Source organism: Mytilinidion resinicola (assembly GCF_010093595.1).
Source record: "Mytilinidion resinicola strain CBS 304.34 unplaced genomic scaffold BDZ99scaffold_12, whole genome shotgun sequence".
NCBI classification, from domain to species: Eukaryota; Fungi; Ascomycota; class Dothideomycetes; order Mytilinidiales; family Mytilinidiaceae; genus Mytilinidion; species Mytilinidion resinicola.
In genome coordinates this window covers 1,301,134-1,318,804 of record NW_022985448.1, presented here as the reverse complement: position 1 = coordinate 1,318,804, position 17,671 = coordinate 1,301,134, and the positions used below count along the sequence as shown (strand labels likewise).

The window sequence follows — 17,671 nt, the reverse complement described above, 5'->3', positions numbered from 1 at the left end:
TGGGCAGCTGTTGGCGAACACGGCTAGCCCCTGCAAATCTCCTGAGAGCCTGGCAGCAATAAAAGAACGCCCTCGTTCCCCAGATTCCTGCGACCTTCCATCACCGCATTCACTCATCACACTCGTTACCAGTTCCTTTCATTCTCACACTCGCTTACCCGACGCTCGCTGCCGAACTTCCATTCCGCGTGCCTTCAAAACAGCTCCGTATCACTTTTAATCACAACACTGCCAACTCACCGCGAATCTCCAAAACAACACTCAAAATGAAGTACTCTGCCATCATCCTGTCCACGCTGATCGCCGTCGCCTTCGCTCGTCCCAATGCCTCGGCCACCGTCACTGCTGCTCCCTCCGTCGTGAGCGGCCTCTCCCCCGCCCAGACCTGCATTGCGGCCTGCAAGGCTGGCGATGTCGACTGCGAGGCTGCTTGCGTGGGCGCCGCCCACCCCAACTCTTCGCAGGTCGTCGACACCACCCAGTGCGCCATGAAGTGCGATCAGGGCGACGGAAGCCCTGCCGCTACACAGAAGTACAGCGCGTGTGTGCAGGCCTGCATCGCCAACCACTTCCCTACTAGCCAGACCATCTCTGACGCCGCTGGAACCGCCGCTGCTTCTGCGTCCGTGACTGGTAGCCAAGCTTCCGAAGCTACTGGTAATTATTCTTGCCCCGTAGAGGACGGCGCATGCTAACATGTTCTTAGGCAAATCTGCAACCGGCACTAAGACAACTGGAACTGCTGCCTCCGGAACCGCCACTGGTGCTGTCGCTTCTTCTTCCAAGGGTGCCGCCAACGCCCATGCCCAGATGGGTGCGGGCGCCGCTGGCTTCGCTGGTCTCCTTATGGCCATTTTCGCTTTGTAATTGAGCCTTCAATCAGCGTAATTCGAGACTTGAGCGTTCTAAGGATGGGGCACAGAAAGAATGGGCATATTTAGGACCATGGTTAATGATTATCCGGGAGCACGGAGTGCGGGGTTGCTTTGGGGACGAATGCTAGGAGGACGACATGGGGCTGAGGCGAGAGACTTCAAGCTGCAAGACTTGTTTGCTCTTGACATTTCGCTTATTTGTGCGATATTTGTACAGTATTGCTGATATGGAAAAAGGAATCGGGGTCTGTCCGTGGCTGAGAATTTGCCCGCGAATTTTACTTTGAACGTGATGTCGAGCTGCTGGAACATGACATACAGTTTGCGAAAGTACCGGGATACTACTATGTGGACATCCTCTTCATTACTTGGGCTCTGCGAGGCATTGCCATCACTTTCTGAGTTCGAGTGCAAGCGAAATTAACTATGTAGATACAAAGGTATCCTCCGGTTTCATCCCTTGAAAGTCACTTACCTGCTGGTGATCGACCGGCTACGCCATCAAGTTACTTCTGCGACAGAGCATATACCGAATTGCCGATACCCGTCACCATTAGCTCCCTAATCTTGCTATTAGCTCATCATCTCCATCAATACCCAACAAGAGGCTTCATCAAGGCGATGCATTCCTGACAATGTAAAGCCACGCGCAAGGAAGTTTGAAGAGAGCCAGCCCGCGCTCAACCAATAGTGTGCTGTGGTATGTTGCCAACGGCTTGGTATCGCGATTTTCATCTTGATGCCCGGACATCCAAAAAGAGACAAGACTGAACCAGGGTTCGAGCGCAGCCAATAACGCAACCGGCATATCAGACCATAGGTGGCATCAAGCATGGCGACTTGAGAAACGAGGGCTAGGCGAATGGAGGGCCTCGGGGGTGTTGGATGCGGAGATAAAGCAAAAATTCGCGCGAGTGGATAGGCAGCGGCCAAGCTGACGACTCTTGGGTACGATGCATTTTCGCCCACATGAAGCGCACGGGGGAGTTTTGGTGCCAGAAACAGAGGAAGGCCTTGAGTCCGGTGTATCCGTGCACCGCCTCGCTATTCCAACGGGCGCTGGAGTACTTAGAAATGAAACTCCAGCCCGTGCTGTGTGAGACAGAAATGCTGGGGATCTGCCGGAGACGGTATGTATGGGCGAGACATAATCAGCAGCGCAGGTCCGAAAATCAACAGAGCTGCACGCGGACCGACTACTCCTTGGGGCCGTTCTCGAAGAATACAAATAATGATAGAACTATAATAAATAAAAAGATTGTTATTAAATCTTTAAATAAAAAATATGGGGCTTTTTTCTGGTGTCTTTTGGTGTCTGCAACGTTGAAATGGAGTAGCCCTGGAGTCGCTGACGTGTGAGAGGCACGTGATCGGCTCGTCTTTGGACAGGCTTAGCGCCAGCCTTAGCGCAACGCCTCCCTCCCGGTGGATTCCCCCCGACTTCATCGCCTTGAAGGACTAGATCCTATTTTCGCCTCCACCCACCACTGCAGCTCCCAACCTAGGAATATGGGCCACCTGGGCGACTTTCTTGTGCCGTCTAGCTGACCCTTCCAAAGCCGCAAAAGACTTGGATTTAACAATATGGCATGACCGGATTGCGGGCGATTTGCTCGTTGACGATGGTTATGCGCCACGACTATTTCAATTATCAATGACTGGAAGGCAGAAAGCATGGTAAGCCCTAGCGAGCAGATATGGAGTCAGACGGCATCGTTCTGCCTGCTCCATTGCCGCTGGCGGGAGGTTCCAGTCCCTTGTGAGGAGTGCGACGCGCTCGGTGATTGGGTGCGCCATACATAGGCGATCCGCAAAGGAACATCATGAAGCTTGGAGGGTAGCTAGGCACGCTAGGAATGAACTCACAGGCTTGACGAGAGCCAGAGCAAACAGCAGACTCTCCCGTGCTGGTGCTGTGACATGCCTTTGGAAGACGTGCCGTGACGCTATACCCCATCCCTCTCCCTGTCCGACCACGCTCGATACTGGGGACGACGCCGGCGCGTTAGATACGAGACCCTGCCGTGCTGTCCGCAGGCAGGCGTGCTCATCAATCGCTTCTGTCCTCCAACGACTTGGCGCTCCGCTTGCTTTTGACCCTCCACCGGCATCCCTCTGCACTTTCCATCACCACTGCACCCTTTTTCCACGCCCATCCACTGCCCCGACCCCTGGTCGCCCTGAGGCTTGCTGTGGTCGACTGCATCGCTGACACCATCACTTCCCTCGACCCGCACCATTCTCGACGTTCCTGGCCCACGTTACTGGATGAATGCGCGTTCCAGGCCTCCCATGCGGCCGTGATATTCCATCCTCGACGCCATTCACTCACTCACAGCTCTGACGACGGGTCGCACCAGCGCTCGCCGGGACTCTCGCCATCTCCTCCAGCACCTTGCCGTGCCGAGTCGACCTCTTGCAGGGATCGAACGCCATGGTTGATGTTCGGAATGGCGGAGGCGAGGCTTCGTCCTTCAGAGCTGTGAATCACCCCAACGCGGCAGACGCCGCGCGCAGCGAGGAGAACGCGCCAGGCATCGCCGCAAAAGCGACTGCGGACGATGTAACGCCTTCGACCGTGGCGGACAAGCCCCCGAGTACTCGAACCTCGACGCCCACCACATCCTCAGACCTCCGCCAACCAGCACCACAGACCCAGTCAGCGGTCGGCACCCCTTCAGCAGCGGATGCGCCAGCGCAATCGCAACCCATGACCGCAACGACTTCTGCGTCCTCGCATGCGTCAGCGAAAGAATCAGGCGCCGGCGCTGCGCCTTACGGGACGCGTTCGCGGAACCGCCCAGGCACTTCGCGAATAAACTACGCCGAGGACGTCGAGATGGACTTCGAAGCCGCGCCCGTGCCAGCCAATGGAACAATATCTGAGGCACCATCGCGTGGGTCGCTTGCGAGCGAGGGCAGACAATCTCCTGGAGCGAGTGGGAAGAAGGCCAACGGTACAGGCACCACGACATGGGCGCCCACTCCGCCCTCGAAGGAAGCACCGTCCACAATACCCGGAACTTCGAGCTTCTCAGCAAATCCCAATATTGCTCCTGCACCGCAACCGAAACGACGGAAGAACGCTGCAAATCATGCGACCACGAATGGGAATCATTCTGGCGGTCATGCGTCGGGCCAAGCGTCTTCGCGACGATCCACCGCCATGATTGCAGCTAATCACTCGCGGGAAACGAACATGATGACCTTTGAGAAATCGAAAGCTTTTTTGAAGAACGGCAAACTCGAGGCGGATGATGGCACCTTCTTGTCTGTGAATGGTGCGTATACTAAAGCCTTGACAATCTTTGGGACCCTAGAAGCGTGCTAAATTTGTGCCTAGATCACGTCTATCTCGTCTGTGAGCCACCAGGGGAGCCATATTACCTCTGTAGAATCATGGAGTTTCTCCATGTGGACAACAAGCCAAGTGCGCCTGTTGACTCTATGCGCTGCAATTGGTACTACAGGCCACGGGATGTCTTGCGATACAACAACGACACTCGCCTTGTCTATTCCACTATGCATTCAGACATATGCCCAATCACTTCCTTGCGCGGACGATGTAAGATTGTCCACCGGAGCGAGATTAAAGACCTTGACGAGTATCGGAAGACGAAGGATTCCTTCTACTTTATCCAGGTCTTCGATCGCTTCATCCACCGATGGTATGAAGCGATCCCAACTTCGTCGGTCATCAACGTCCCCGAAAAGGTGAAGAAAGCGCTAGACGAGCGGTGGAAATACTTGGTCGTTGAGGCCGCCCGTGTGAAGGAACTGACGAGTGCGGTAAAAACTTGCAAGCGCTGTACATCATATTGCGCATCGTAAGTCATCTACACTGTCTATCAATCTAAAATCAATGCTAAACTCTATCGCGCGACAGGACTGATTCAGTTGAATGCGCAGTTTGCCGCAACACGTACCATATGACTTGCGTCCGTCCGCCTCTACTGAAGAAACCATCCAGGGGTTTCGCATGGGCTTGCGGTCCATGTAGTAGAGCTCAAGAGCGAAAGTTGGAGGCTCGTCGGACTCCGCTGATTGGCGGTGCCAATGAAGATCCTGACGAAGAGGAGCTTCTTGACGAAGAAGAGGAAGATGCCGGAGGTGCTACTACCACACCTAGTCCCAGTGGATCCGATGCACCCGTGATCGACAAACATCCGGGAACTCAGGCCGAGATTGCACTTGCAAAGATGTGGCCTATGCGCTATCTAGGGATTCATTGCCGTGTAGAAGACGCATTGCAATACGATGATCGAGCGATCTATCCACGTGCCAGTTCTCGCCTCGGTCCGAGACATCAAGCTAACGTCAACGTATGGCATGGCCATGTAGTCGAGCTGGTGAAGCCAGCAGAGATCAAGAAACGTTATGTCAAAGGACCAGGCCATAAGAAGGAGACCAAGCTTTCCAAGGAGACTGTCGCTGCAATGGAGGCGGACAGGGCAGAAAAAGCAAAGCGCCCAAAGTGGGTACAAGACGAGCCTGCGGGATATGTCCGTCGAGGCGAAGATCTACCCAATAAGGATTCCAAATGTACCGCCGAACTCCTATTCAAAATGCCGCCTTTGGGTGTGCATTCATCTAGAGGCGAGGACGACTCTCCCACATGCACGGAGGAGCAAGTCAACGTCTACATGGACCGTGCAAAGACATTTGCTAAAGCTATCGGAGTCGAGGAGTACAACACCAACTTCCTTGACAAGTGCCTACAGCTATTTACGAAGTACCAGTACGACGCTGACGTCGCGTTGAAGCATGTCAAGAAAATCGACAGGCGAAAAGATCTCCACGAACCAGAATTGACCAAGGAAGAAATGAAGCGGTGGGATGACGGCGTAGCCAAATACGGGTCTGAAATTCGAAGTGTTCGCATGCACGTTAAGACGATCAGCCACGCAGATGCAGTCAGATACTATTACCTCTGGAAGAAGACTCCAAAGGGCAAAGAGATCTGGGGAGGCTATGGAGGTCGAAAGGGAAAAAACAAAAAGGCCGAAGCTGATGCAAAGCCTGATTTCGGCGTGAAGGCCGATCCTAGTACTAGATTACTCGACGATGTTGCAGACGACTATGATGATTCCGCATTCGATAACGACAAGGCCATGGCGAAGAAGCGTGGTTTTCAGTGCAAGTTTTGCTCAACTCGGTCATCTCGGCAATGGCGCCGAGCTCCGGGTGCTGCGCCTGGCACCATCATATCCGCCGAGGGCAAGCCGATGGCGAAAGAGAAAGCCGGCGGATTCGTCGTTTCATTGTGTCTGCGCTGCGCTGGTCTGTGGCGAAAGTATGCCGTGAAGTGGGAGAACACGGATGAAATCGCGAAGAAGGTTGCGCAGGGTGGAGGCAAAGCTTGGAAGAGGAGGATTGATGAGGAACTCCTGAAAGAGGTTTACGCTGCAAACGAAGCCGCGACCCATCCAGGGCCAGAGCTGCTCCCAGAGATGGAGCTGATCAGCCAACCGGTTCCTGAACCACCCAAGAAGAAATTAAAGACGACGGCCGCCGACAAAGACAGTGGCACCGTGACGCCTATCGCCGAACCCGTTCCAAAGAAGAAGGAGAAGGTGGAGAAACCTCCACCCCCTCCCCGAGCCCCTACTCCTCCCCCTATTCCCGCCAAGCCTAGGATGCGTATCTTACCATGTGCTGTCTGTAGGCAACTCGAACCACTCGGCGATCAGCATATCAGCTGTAGTGGTTGCAAGTTGACCGTTCACCGAAATTGCTATGGCATAGAGTATATTAGGAATCCAAATTGGTTCTGCGATATGTGTAAAAACGATAAGAAGGAGCAAGTTTCATATGTAAGTGCATCACACCTGCTAGAGGTTGGCCGAATACTCACGCCATTTAGAATTATTCCTGCGTGCTTTGTCCGGTCGTCGACGTTGATATTGACCTCGTGGAGCCTCCCAAGGTATCTCACAAGAAGAAGACTGACAGGGAGAGGGAAAAGGAGAGACTTGAAAAAGAGCTTGTCGACAAATTCAGAGAAGACTACCGTCAAGGACAACGCGATAAAGGCCGGCCTGAAATACCTCGTGGGCCATTGAAGCGAACGGCCGACAACAACTGGGTCCACGTTCATTGTGCGGTGTGGTGTCCAGAAACCAAATTCGTTAAAGCCAAGACACTGGACGTTGTCGAAGGCGTGGGTGCGCCAACACTTCGATATGATGGTAGCTGCAAGATCTGTAAGACATCGGTGGGCGCCTGTGTTTCCTGCCATCAATGCCATGCCCTCTTTCACGTGGGTTGCGCACACGCGGCAAATTATACGTTCGGATTTGATATTACACCCGTAAAGGCTACTCGTCGGGATGCAATTCCAACTTTCACGATTGGTGGGGAAACCGGCTCAATGACTGCTGCTATCTGGTGCAAGGAGCATACACCGAAAACCATTGTCCATCAGATGAGCGAGGTAATTGATGAGGCTGGTACAAATGCACTACAACTATACGCCCAGAACTACAAGCAGGCAGACCTCACACTGACCGGGACCGCGCGGAAGGCTAGTCTCATGGATCAAACCACGAAAACACTACCCGCGGCGACAACAGGGCCAGCTCCAGTTAATCGGCGCACTTCAACAACGAATCCAACCCCGACGTCAGCGAGGCCAGGACGACCGTCCAACGCTGGGCTTCAGGTTAAAGAGGAAGAGGAGGATACTGAAGCAAAGTCTGCGCGATTAGAACGCCGATGCGCTACGTGTGATATTGACGCGAGCCCGAAGTGGTGGAAAGTCCAGGACTCTCCGGCCCCAAAACTAATTCCACTCACTACTAGCCAGCCAATGGAGGGACTTGTCATGAATGGCGTCGACCGAGAAAACCACATTGCCTCAGAGAATCAACCAAGACCTGACGGAATCCAGTTGCCCAATGGCACAGGAGATCACGACTATGCGATGCCCGACGCCACACCTCCCGCGCCTGATGTTGCGCCCAGGCTCACGGTAGGCACAGACGTCACGATCACCCAGATCGCCAAGTACCTATGTCAAAAATGCCACTGGAAGAAGAAAATGGCCCCTGAAGAACCAGAAGAGTTGGAGAGAGCACCGTCGCCAACACCACCAGCTCAAACTATTCCAGAACCTCAACAGCTACCGGTCCGATCACCCCCTCCTCCGCCGTCTTCATATGTTCCACCAATGCCCAGTTGGCCGCCGAACCCTCACATGCCACCGCAACCACCGCATATGCCAGATTGGGGACCTCATCCACCGCAAATGAGCAACGGGATTTCTCACCCACCGCCACCTCATCAGCCTCATCAACCTCATCCTCCTCAGCAGGTACCGCCTATGCCTCCTCACCACCAACCATATCAGACGCCATACACCCCAATGCATCAAACGAATGGGTACCAACAGTTTTCCGGGCCTCCATCCTATCAGCCTATACATCACGGACCTGTTCGGTCGCCCTATCCTCCAATCCATACTCCTGCGCCCCTCCATCTCTCCAATGCTCCAATGATGACTATGACAAATGGCATGCATTCCCCGCACCTGCCCTACTCCCCAACTCACCCTAATGGGCCGCCACCTCACGCCAATGGACCGCCGCCTCATACAAATGGACCGCCGCCTCAGCACAATGGGTCCATGCCATCAAGGCAGACAGAAAGTCCATTCGCGTATCCGAACCACCACGGGAGCCCGGGCCCTGGACAGCTTCACAACACGCGGCCCTCAACGCCACGCGACGTAGCGATGAGAGAGACGCCAACAGCACCCCCTCAAGGCGACAACCGGATGCCCGGAGGCGCGAGCGCTAGTCCGTCGTTGCGGAACCTTTTGCATTAGATTCTCCCGATGTATTTTGACTCCCCGTCGTTCTATGTATCCAACCTTTTCCTTTCAGTTATAAGCGAATTGCACGGGTCGGAGTCTTGCCATTAGTGACCGTGGGCAGCGCCGCTTGAGACGAGCGGCTTTGTGTGCCTGTTTCAGTAGTGAGCAGCACGACGGAGCTAGGGTAGTTTGGCGTCTGGCCAGGAAATAAGATCGGGTTGGGTTCCGGTTGGGCTGGCTTGGGTGGATCATTCAGGAACAGACGGGCACAGGCTGGATGGCTGGAGTTTGCGGGTGATGATACCATTCGGAGCACTGTTTTTATAGCTGGCTTTTTTGCGCAACTCCAGGAAGGGATGGAGGTGGTGTCGTGTAGCTATAGGACTCAAGAAAGAAACATGTTCGCACTTTATCATTGAGGTCCTAGGTGAAGTTTTCTCTATGTTCTCCAAGTCTGAAATAGGTAGGGGCTTGCTCAGCTCTCCTTCTCGTACATGAACTCCATATATGGATCTGAAATCAACCTCATAGCGACCGGGAGGCCAAAAAGAATATGAACAGTCATGTGTCCGACGCCTGGGATCGAACCTGGGTCGCTGGCGGGACGGATCGACAGATTCAGAACCGAGAGCATGCTAAGCCAACTACACCGCGCCGGATAGAAGATTGTGGTTGTGTTCGAAATAAGAACCTGATATAGAGAGGAGTCCAATAGGGAGAAAGGTGAGATTCGCTGAGGCGGAAATGGCGGTCGAGGAGTACGATAGCTTGGAACTGAATCTTTCAGATGTCTTTGCACGATGCAAAAGAAAAAGAGGAGGAAAATGTGTGTTTTGAAGGGTAGGATGTTCAGGCCCGGCCCTCTGTCTTACTGCCACGACCTCGCTGTGGGTCTGTATACGCTTGACTGCTACTGTTTGAAATATCTTGATACATTTCATAAAAGGTAGACAGGATAGACTTTCATCATTTTATAAAGTTTCCAACCTTTGTAGTAACATCGGGCTACAGTCCATTAGGATGATATAGTGCCTTGCCAGAAGCCTAGGCACATTCGCTCAACATCGTTTGAGGTGCTACGGCGCATTATGAAAATTCCGATAAAATATAAAGAGACTTAAGAGCTAACTCAGAGAGGGTCCATGCGCTTACAGTCACCGTAGTTGGCCGCTGTTTGTGGTGCTTCAACACATCATCATCATTATGGAATAAATGAAAGACGACGTGTGCAAATCAGATTTCTGGGAGGTAATCGAAGCATAGAAGCCGCAGAAAGAGAATGATTACAATGCTATCTCCCCACTCTAACGTGTTCTACATGCATGTGGTGGTTACAAGCGAGTGGTGGCGCTTAATTTTTGGTGCGATTTGGACGTTTTGACACCCCAGCAATCTCAACAACCATAAAGTATTAAATAAGATTGTATGAATGCATATAGTATTTAGCTCATTTCAATGGCTAGGCAATAGTTTGGAGTGATGTGTCTCTGTAATTCTATTATATCGTAGATCTTACCCAATGCTAGGGGGCCAAAACTCTACTATAACTAAATGTGGCCATCAAGAGACCCTAAAAATTTGTCTTATAATATTGAAACAGCTATGCATATCTTTATTCTAAGTTATAGATTCAAATCTTTTATAGTTGTTGAGGTTGCTGGGGTGTTAAAACGTCCAAATCGCACCAAAAATTAAGCGCCACCACTCGCTTGTAACCACCACATGCATGTAGAACACGTTAACGTACCCTGCGGGTGAGCTGCCCATGCGGGCGAGCTGCCCAGTCCGTGCACCACTAGAAATTCAATAATCTAACCTTAAATAACTCTACAACCACCTAATAAAAAGTTATATAAATTTAATGTATTATTCTTATATATATAAATACTTAGTATATAGAATATAGAGTCTATCCTTATAGTAGTTAGCTAGTAATAAAGGGTAAGGTCTAAAATAGGGGTCTAAATTTAATAATTAGTTAACTACTATAAAAATAGACTTTATATTCTATATACTAAGTATTTATATATATAAGAATAATATATTATATTTGTATAACTTTTTATTAGGTAGTTGTAGAGTTATTTAAGGTTAGATTATTGAATTTCTAGTGGTGCACGGACTGGGCAGCTCGCCCGCATGGGCAGCTCACCCGCAGGGTACGTTAATGCGCTGGCTTTTTTCTCGGGCATAAGTGATATCAGTACACACAATGCTTTACCGAAAGTCTAGGCACACTCGCTCACGACTGTTGGTATATTCTAAAAGCTTTGATAAGGTGTAAAGTCCCCTGAGAACTTGAATTGGAGACTTTTCAGCGCTGACAGTCGGCCTACTTGCCACCGGTTGCGGTGCTTCAGCACCTCATCATAAATTGGGACAAGATGAAAAGGCGGCGTGCCCAAACTGGTGTTCTAGCATGAGTGCCAGCATATTCTCTCCATATTCGAGGTGAGATACATTGAGCATGAGTGAACTGGTGACTGGCAAGGCGTAAATAAGTTATGCCGAGCGGTGATCTTTATGCAGGGACCGTAAAAACAGTGGACCAGGAGCTGCGATTTGGGAGCTTGGACGTGGCTGGGGGCTTCTGCCTTCATTCCCGAACGCATCTCCAGCACCGGCTGCACCACCCTCCTTGCGAGATCCAGCCACTCCTCTCTCTAAGACGGCGGGTCCTCTGTCTCTCTTTTTGCATCTCCTTGCATCATCCTGTTGCTCCTTCAATCGCTTCTGGACACGCCTCCCAGCCTCCAGCCCCTTGCTGTTGTTCGCTGGCTCGCAGTCAGCAACACTCCCTCAGACACATCGTGAAACTACCTCGACCTTCCTGAAACCCCACACGTTGGACGCCGTCGCACGTCTTTTGCTCAGCCTTCCTCTTGGAATTATATTTCCCTCAATACCATCGCCCTCCCTGAATCGTAACTCTAATACGACTCCTTGGCTCCCGACTTTGACGAACAGCACCTTCCGCACATCGCCCTATTCAGCTTGACTTCATAGCTCTTGGCGTACGAGCCTAAATCAATGCCAGCCATGTTCTCGAAGAGGAGTGATTGCGTGGAGGACTTCAATGGCGATATCCAATGCTACCAGTACAACGGCTTCTGGTACACAACGGTAAGCTTCTCGAACATGGTGTCGCTCGTTGATTGTTGTTGCTTATACTGACATTTGCCCTAGAAAGGAGAAATAATCAAATGGTCCATTCTTGCCGCCATCTTCATCTTCTTCATGGCCTGGTTCCTAGGTGGATACATTCACGCCAAGAGCCGCATGCGCAAAGGCCTACCGCTCCTCGCATATCACCGAGTACGTGTGCTTCCAGCCAAACTACCCCACCTACCTTGGAATACCAAAACTGCTGCTTGACCGTCTTCTTAAAAGCAGCTAGCAGCAATTGCGCATAAATCAGCAGACATTTGGTGAGGGCGACAGTTGCAGATATCTATCTTCCACCTGCAACCGCCTAAGCCCAAATCTGTCCCTAGCCATACTGCTATCTCTATAAGACACACGCTGACAAAACTGAAGTGGCTAGTTCCCCTCCGTGACCGTCAGCGCTACGGCCAAATGCCGTACGGCCAGGCACCGCAGAATCACTTCACGTTTTACAATACCCAGCAACGACAGTACCAGCAACAACCATACCGAGCCAACGACGGCACTTACTTCGAGCCTCCTCCAGTCTACAACCACGATGCCCCCCCTTCATACGTGCCACCTCCAGGAGCCACGAAGCTTCATCCACAACAAAATGCTATGGAAATGTGGCCACACATGGGAAGCGGATCACAGGAGCCTAGCGGATATGGCATGGCCCCTGAATACAGCGGACCAGTGGGCCAGGAGACAGGCGTAGTGGGTGGTGGACAGCAGAGCGATCTCGAGAATCAGTCCGCGGAGCTCCCGCCGAGGCCGCAGAGGGCCAAGCTGGCAGTTGGTAATCTTCTTGGGAAGCTGAGACGATGAGCTGGGTAACAGGGGATGTAGAGGAAACACTCGGAATCGGTTGGTGGAGTTTTGGTTGGGAACTTGTATTCTGGTCTGCCACATCTTTAGAAGCGGAACATATTGGTTTGCAGGAACGGCGGTGTTTCAGCATGGCTGGGCCACGTTTGGGACTCAGAGTTTGGCCTCTCCAAAGCCAGTAATTACCTAGATACCTCAAAACAGCGACCTGTCACTATGGACTACGAAACACCATTCAAGGGAATCCAATTGTGTATACTGCTGATCATAACTAGTCTATCTCCATAGCATCTGGATCATCTTCCTCAGTCGCGGACATTTTCTCTTCCTTCCCATTCATCTTACTATTGACCTCATGTAACGCAGGCTCTTGAACTGTCGAGCCCTGCTTCTCTCTCATCCTCGCTCGCGCCTCCACAATCGCCTTCCGCACGCTATCCTTCTCCTCCGGCACGCTGAGCGAACTTGGGACATTGTATAGGACGATTTGATTGTCGCGCGTGGACTTAGGTTCGGGGCTTGCAAGAATGAAGGCCGGGATTTTTGATAAGTGTTTCTCGATGTCGGAGAGGAACACCGGGTGCTCGTCATCAGACTCTACGTCAGAGAGCTCGGCGGCCAGGTCGTGTATGTAGACTTTGTGAGGGCTGTCTTCCACTTCCATCAGGGAGTCTCCATCTGGAGGAATTCGGAGCTTCCGCTTCTCTTTCCTATCTGTTGGGAGGAGCACTGGCTTTGGGGGCTGCCGCAGAGCATCTGAGGAGGACGAGACGGGAATATAGAGGCGCTGGCCATTGCTGTCTATCGAGTTGAGTGAGCTGAAATGCGCTTCAAGTGAGGTGACTATTGGGATGAAGATGAAATGGTTGGTCCTACCTATATTGAGCAGATCGAACCTCTTGCTCAGCCGCTGCTCATTTTGCAAGGTGGTATCAGCCGGCCGTTTGGTTCCATGCTGCTGTTGTGGTTGTTGGCCGGGAGAAGCTGTGATCGCGGCGCGACTGTTGTTCGCCATGCATCCCACCCTCCCTCCAGCACTCCTAAGTCTTTCCTTGAATCCGCAGCGCGTCGGTTCCGTCGTCACCAATCAAATCTGCGACTGTAGAGGCCGGTGGGGTGGTCGCTCATTAGATAGTGAAGCGCCCTCGACGCAAGAGCGACAGGAGTTGATGCTGCGGAAGTCGTGTTGCAGTGGTGTGAGTCACGGGGCCTCCGCGTTCACTTGGAGGGGCCTCTCGATCTTTTACTCCAACAACAATTGCCACACCACTCTCGCACAGAACATAGTCCGACGGCCGAATCTCTGCAGCACACAGGTCACCTTTAGGATCGGAGCGAGCGCCAGACGCCTGCACACAATGGCGGAGACTTCGCTCACGGAGGAGAAGCACGAGTGGAGTGCTGTGAAGGTGCGGGACACGTTCTTGGAGTACTTCAAAAAGAATGGACACACTTTTGGTGGGTATTTGCTTTACTCTGCTATCTCATACTCCTCTCCCATGCGATTTGGCCCAGCGTTGCTCTCACAAGTTCCTTTTGGAAGCCTTCAAAAATATCTCAATTGACACATCCAGTGCCCTCCTCCTCGGTCGTCCCCCTTTCAGATCCAACCCTCCTCTTCACTAATGCTGGAATGAACCAGTACAAGTCAATCTTCCTGGGGACCGTGGATCCTGCGTCCGACTTTGCAAACCTCAAGCGCGCCGTCAACTCACAAAAATGCATCCGTGCCGGTGGCAAGCATAACGATCTGGACGATGTTGGCAAGGATAGTTACCATCACACCTTCTTTGAGATGTTGGGGAACTGGAGTTTCGGAGACTACTTCAAGAAGGAGGCTATTTCGTTTTCCTGGGACCTTCTGACTAAGGTGTACGGCTTGGACCCGGACAGGCTATATGTCACATACTTCGAGGGCTCCGAGGGCTTGGACGCCGACCTAGAGGCCAAGGAGCTGTGGCACTCAGTGGGTGTGGCCGAGGACCATATCCTCCCTGGAAACATGAAGGATAACTTCTGGGAAATGGGCGACCAAGGACCCTGCGGACCCTGCAGCGAAGTTCACTACGACCGCATTGGTGGTGGACGTAATGCCGCACACCTGGTCAACCAAGACGACCCCAATGTCCTCGAGATCTGGAACAACGTGTTCATCCAATACAACCGTGAACCGGACCGTTCGTTGCGCTCTCTCCCAAACAAACACGTGGATACCGGCTTGGGCTTCGAGCGCTTAGTGTCTGTGCTGCAGAACAAGATGTCGAATTACGATACCGATGTCTTCACACCTCTCTTCAAGCGGATACAAGAGATCACTGGAGCGAGGGAGTACAGGGGCAAGTTTGGCGACGAGGACGCAGATGGCATTGATACTGCATACCGAGTCATTGCCGATCACGTTCGGCTTCTCACATTCGCCATCTCTGATGGAGGTGTGCCTAACAACGTTGGACGGGGATACGTGGTCCGTCGTGTGCTCAGACGTGGAGCTCGATATGCGCGCAAGTACTTCAACACTGAGATTGGCGACTTCTTCTCCAAACTCGTGCCAAGTCTTGTGCAGCAAATGGGCGACATGTTCCCCGAGATCAAAAAGAAGGAGGGCGACGTCAAGGAGATCCTGGACGAGGAAGAGAAGAGCTTCGCAAAGAGTCTGGATCGCGGCGAGATCATGTTCGAGAAGTACGCCCAGCAGTGCAAGGTGAAAGGCTCGATAGACTTGCCCGGAAACGATGTCTGGCGATTATACGACACCTACGGCTTCCCTGTTGATTTGACAAAGATCATGGCCGAGGAGCGGGGCCTACGCATCAACGACAAGGAGGTCGAAGAGGCGCAAGAGAAGGCACGAGAGGCCAGCAAGGGCGAGAAGAAGGCCGCTGCCGGACTTGTGAAGCTCGACGTTCACGATCTCGGCGCTCTAGAGAACATGAAAGACGTTCCAAAGACGGACGACTCGCCCAAATTTGGCCGCGAAAACATCACCTCTGTCGTCAAGGCCATCTACCATTCGAAGAAGTTCCTCAAGAGCACGAAAGAAGTGCCTGAAGGCGAGCAATTTGGTGTGCTACTGGACCGCACGAACTTCTATGCTGAGCAGGGTGGTCAAGAGTATGACACTGGAAAGCTGGTGATTGACGGCGAGGCAGAGATCGACGTGCAGAATGTTCAGGTCTATGCCGGCTACGTTCTACACACTGGTGAGCTGAGGTATGGTGAGATCAGTGTTGGCAACGAGGTTATTGCCGAGTACGATGAGGTACGTTAAGTCTCTTGTTTCATTACCAGGGTGGTCATGTTGAGCCCAATCACTAACGCACTCAGCTTCGCCGCTTCCCCATCCGCGGTAATCATACTGGCACACATATTCTCAACTATGCACTCCGCGAAGTACTTGGCGATGACATCGACCAAAAGGGCTCCTTGGTCAGCCCAGAAAAGCTTCGCTATGACTTCTCGCACAAGGCCGGTCTCTCGGACGTAGAACTTGAGAAAGTGGAAGAAATCTCCACCAAATACATCCGCCAGAACTGCGAGGTTTACGCTCTGGATGTCCCACTCGCTACTGCGCGTGAGATCCGCGGTGTCCGTGCTGTCTTCGGCGAGACGTACCCAGACCCCGTTCGCGTCGTGAGCGTTGGTGTGCCAGTCGAGGAGCTTCTGAGCGACGTGAAGCGAGAAGATTGGGAGAAGGTGTCTGTCGAGTTCTGCGGCGGCACCCACGTCAAGCAGACCGGCGAAATCAAGGAGCTCATCGTCCTCGAAGAGTCTGGCATCGCAAAGGGCATTCGCCGCATCGTCGCCGTGACAGGCCAAACCGCCTACGAAGTGCAACGCGAGGCCTCCGAATTTGAACAGAGGCTAGTGCGATTGGAGAAGGCATCCTACTCGACCGACAAGGAATCCGAAGCAAAGAAGCTGGGTCAGGACCTAAACAATCTCGGCATCTCCGCCATCACAAAGTCGAAGTTCCGCGATCGCTTCGCTAAGGTGCAGAAGAGCATCTTGGACCAGCAGAAGGCAGCTGCCAAGGCGGACAACAAGAGGGTGCTGGATACGATTGTCAACTTCTTCGGCGAGAACGAGGCCAAGAACCATCTAGTTGCGAAGGTGGATTGGAGCCCGACGGTCAATAAGGCTATTAGTGAGGCGATCAAGAGTGTCAGTAGTAAGGGTGCCATGAAGGAAAAGTCGGTCTATCTCTTCTCTGCCAGTAAGGATGAGGGCAAGGTGGTGCACGGTTGCTATGTTGCTGAGGTTCGTCATTTCCCTTCACTACACATGTTCCATTATCTTTTCGATGCGCTAACGCCTCGTAGCACTTCTCTACCCAAGGCGCCTCCGCCGCGGAATGGTCCAAGACAGTCGCCGGCATCATCGGCGGCAAAGCAGGTGGTAAGGGCGCGACGTCCATCGGCCAAGGCACCAATGCCGACAAGGTCGACCAAGGCGTTGAGGAGGCGACAAAGTATCTGGAGAAGTTCAAGCTTTGAGACAGAGTACGTATATCGTCGGACTGCTAGCGATACATACTCCCCTTCCCGTACTGCACCAGCATGTTTTCCACCCAGCGCTGCGTTAGAAGGATTGCTTTCGCTCGAAATGATGCGGATCAAATTCGAGCGGGATTGTTGTGTTGGAGTTTGAGCGGACTCTTGTAAAGTTATATCCTGGTTGTGATGAGCGGATGGCTCGTCTTTGTATGCAGTATGCGGACCTGGCATGTAGTTTGCCGGTTTGCTCTACTCCTGGTAATTGGTATGGGTGCACATCCGGCCTTTAGGTCATACCTATCAGAATAGGTGGTAAAATGAACAGAGTTCAAATATCATTAGCTTCCACATGAATTGCTCGAGGTCTCATTGGAGTCGAGTTCAAAGAACAAGAAGTCTTGGATCAATATTAGGAGGCCTTAGTCCGTATGTCGAGAGTCAAGGCCACATCAATTCATCATTCTGGACTTCCTCCAAGGCTGCTTCAATCAGAGAGATGTTCTCTCACGTGATAT

At 52.3% G+C, this 17,671-nt stretch overlaps 5 protein-coding genes and 1 non-coding gene across 6 annotated transcripts; 4 read left to right on the top strand and 2 right to left on the bottom strand.

Moving 5' to 3' along the window:
* Positions 1-266: 266 nt before the first annotated feature.
* BDZ99DRAFT_359690 (uncharacterized protein) lies at positions 267-587 on the top strand (the record flags this gene model as incomplete). Its single annotated transcript, XM_033714661.1, has 1 exon — positions 267-587. A coding segment is annotated over one exon (321 nt), but the record flags the coding sequence as incomplete, so codon positions are not given.
* Positions 588-3,212: 2,625 nt separating this feature from the next.
* Positions 3,213-8,729, top strand: BDZ99DRAFT_58159 (uncharacterized protein). The gene is made up of 4 exons (XM_033728744.1): positions 3,213-4,156; positions 4,219-4,702; positions 4,762-6,688; positions 6,739-8,729. The coding sequence occupies exons 1-4, from the start codon at positions 3,310-3,312 to the stop codon at positions 8,698-8,700; spliced, it is 5,220 nt and encodes a 1,739-aa protein (XP_033575527.1). The 5' UTR covers positions 3,213-3,309; the 3' UTR covers positions 8,701-8,729.
* Positions 8,730-9,255: 526 nt separating this feature from the next.
* Positions 9,256-9,347, bottom strand: BDZ99DRAFT_t53. Its single transcript has one exon. It is a non-coding gene; the product is annotated as a tRNA-Gln (tRNA).
* Positions 9,348-11,302: 1,955 nt separating this feature from the next.
* Positions 11,303-13,080, top strand: BDZ99DRAFT_464426 (uncharacterized protein). The gene is made up of 3 exons (XM_033720307.1): positions 11,303-11,811; positions 11,875-12,003; positions 12,226-13,080. Exons 1-3 carry the CDS (start codon positions 11,719-11,721, stop codon positions 12,661-12,663), a joined length of 660 nt encoding a protein of 219 aa, XP_033575526.1. The 5' UTR covers positions 11,303-11,718; the 3' UTR covers positions 12,664-13,080.
* On the bottom strand, positions 12,531-13,865 carry BDZ99DRAFT_464425 (uncharacterized protein). The gene is made up of 2 exons (XM_033720306.1): positions 13,540-13,865; positions 12,531-13,464 (listed from the first exon to the last, which is right to left on the bottom strand). The coding sequence occupies exons 1-2, from the start codon at positions 13,676-13,678 to the stop codon at positions 12,935-12,937; spliced, it is 669 nt and encodes a 222-aa protein (XP_033575525.1). The 5' UTR covers positions 13,679-13,865; the 3' UTR covers positions 12,531-12,934.
* A 57-nt stretch (positions 13,866-13,922) lies between these two features.
* On the top strand, positions 13,923-17,599 carry BDZ99DRAFT_446119 (uncharacterized protein). Its single transcript, XM_033717956.1, has 4 exons — positions 13,923-14,121; positions 14,238-15,922; positions 15,988-16,920; positions 16,983-17,599. The coding sequence occupies exons 1-4, from the start codon at positions 14,022-14,024 to the stop codon at positions 17,154-17,156; spliced, it is 2,892 nt and encodes a 963-aa protein (XP_033575524.1). The 5' UTR covers positions 13,923-14,021; the 3' UTR covers positions 17,157-17,599.
* Positions 17,600-17,671: the final 72 nt, after the last annotated feature.

Bases quoted from the DNA above. Each gene is read 5' to 3' on its own strand.
- BDZ99DRAFT_58159 (XM_033728744.1), top strand. From the start codon at position 3,310: ATGGTTGATGTTCGGAATGGCGGAGGCGAGGCTTCGTCCTTCAGAGCT. The intron at 4,157-4,218 runs GTGCGTATACTA...ATTTGTGCCTAG, and splicing joins CACCTTCTTGTCTGTGAATG to ATCACGTCTATCTCGTCTGT. The intron at 6,689-6,738 runs GTAAGTGCATCA...CACGCCATTTAG, and splicing joins AGAAGGAGCAAGTTTCATAT to AATTATTCCTGCGTGCTTTG.
- BDZ99DRAFT_464426 (XM_033720307.1), top strand. From the start codon at position 11,719: ATGCCAGCCATGTTCTCGAAGAGGAGTGATTGCGTGGAGGACTTCAAT. The intron at 11,812-11,874 runs GTAAGCTTCTCG...CATTTGCCCTAG, and splicing joins ACGGCTTCTGGTACACAACG to AAAGGAGAAATAATCAAATG. The intron at 12,004-12,225 runs GTACGTGTGCTT...ACAAAACTGAAG, and splicing joins CGCTCCTCGCATATCACCGA to TGGCTAGTTCCCCTCCGTGA.
- BDZ99DRAFT_464425 (XM_033720306.1), bottom strand. From the start codon at position 13,678: ATGGCGAACAACAGTCGCGCCGCGATCACAGCTTCTCCCGGCCAACAA. The intron at 13,465-13,539 runs GTAGGACCAACC...TCAACTCGATAG, and splicing joins GTTCGATCTGCTCAATATAG to ACAGCAATGGCCAGCGCCTC.
- BDZ99DRAFT_446119 (XM_033717956.1), top strand. From the start codon at position 14,022: ATGGCGGAGACTTCGCTCACGGAGGAGAAGCACGAGTGGAGTGCTGTG. The intron at 14,122-14,237 runs GTGGGTATTTGC...TGACACATCCAG, and splicing joins AAAGAATGGACACACTTTTG to TGCCCTCCTCCTCGGTCGTC. The intron at 16,921-16,982 runs GTTCGTCATTTC...AACGCCTCGTAG, and splicing joins ACGGTTGCTATGTTGCTGAG to CACTTCTCTACCCAAGGCGC.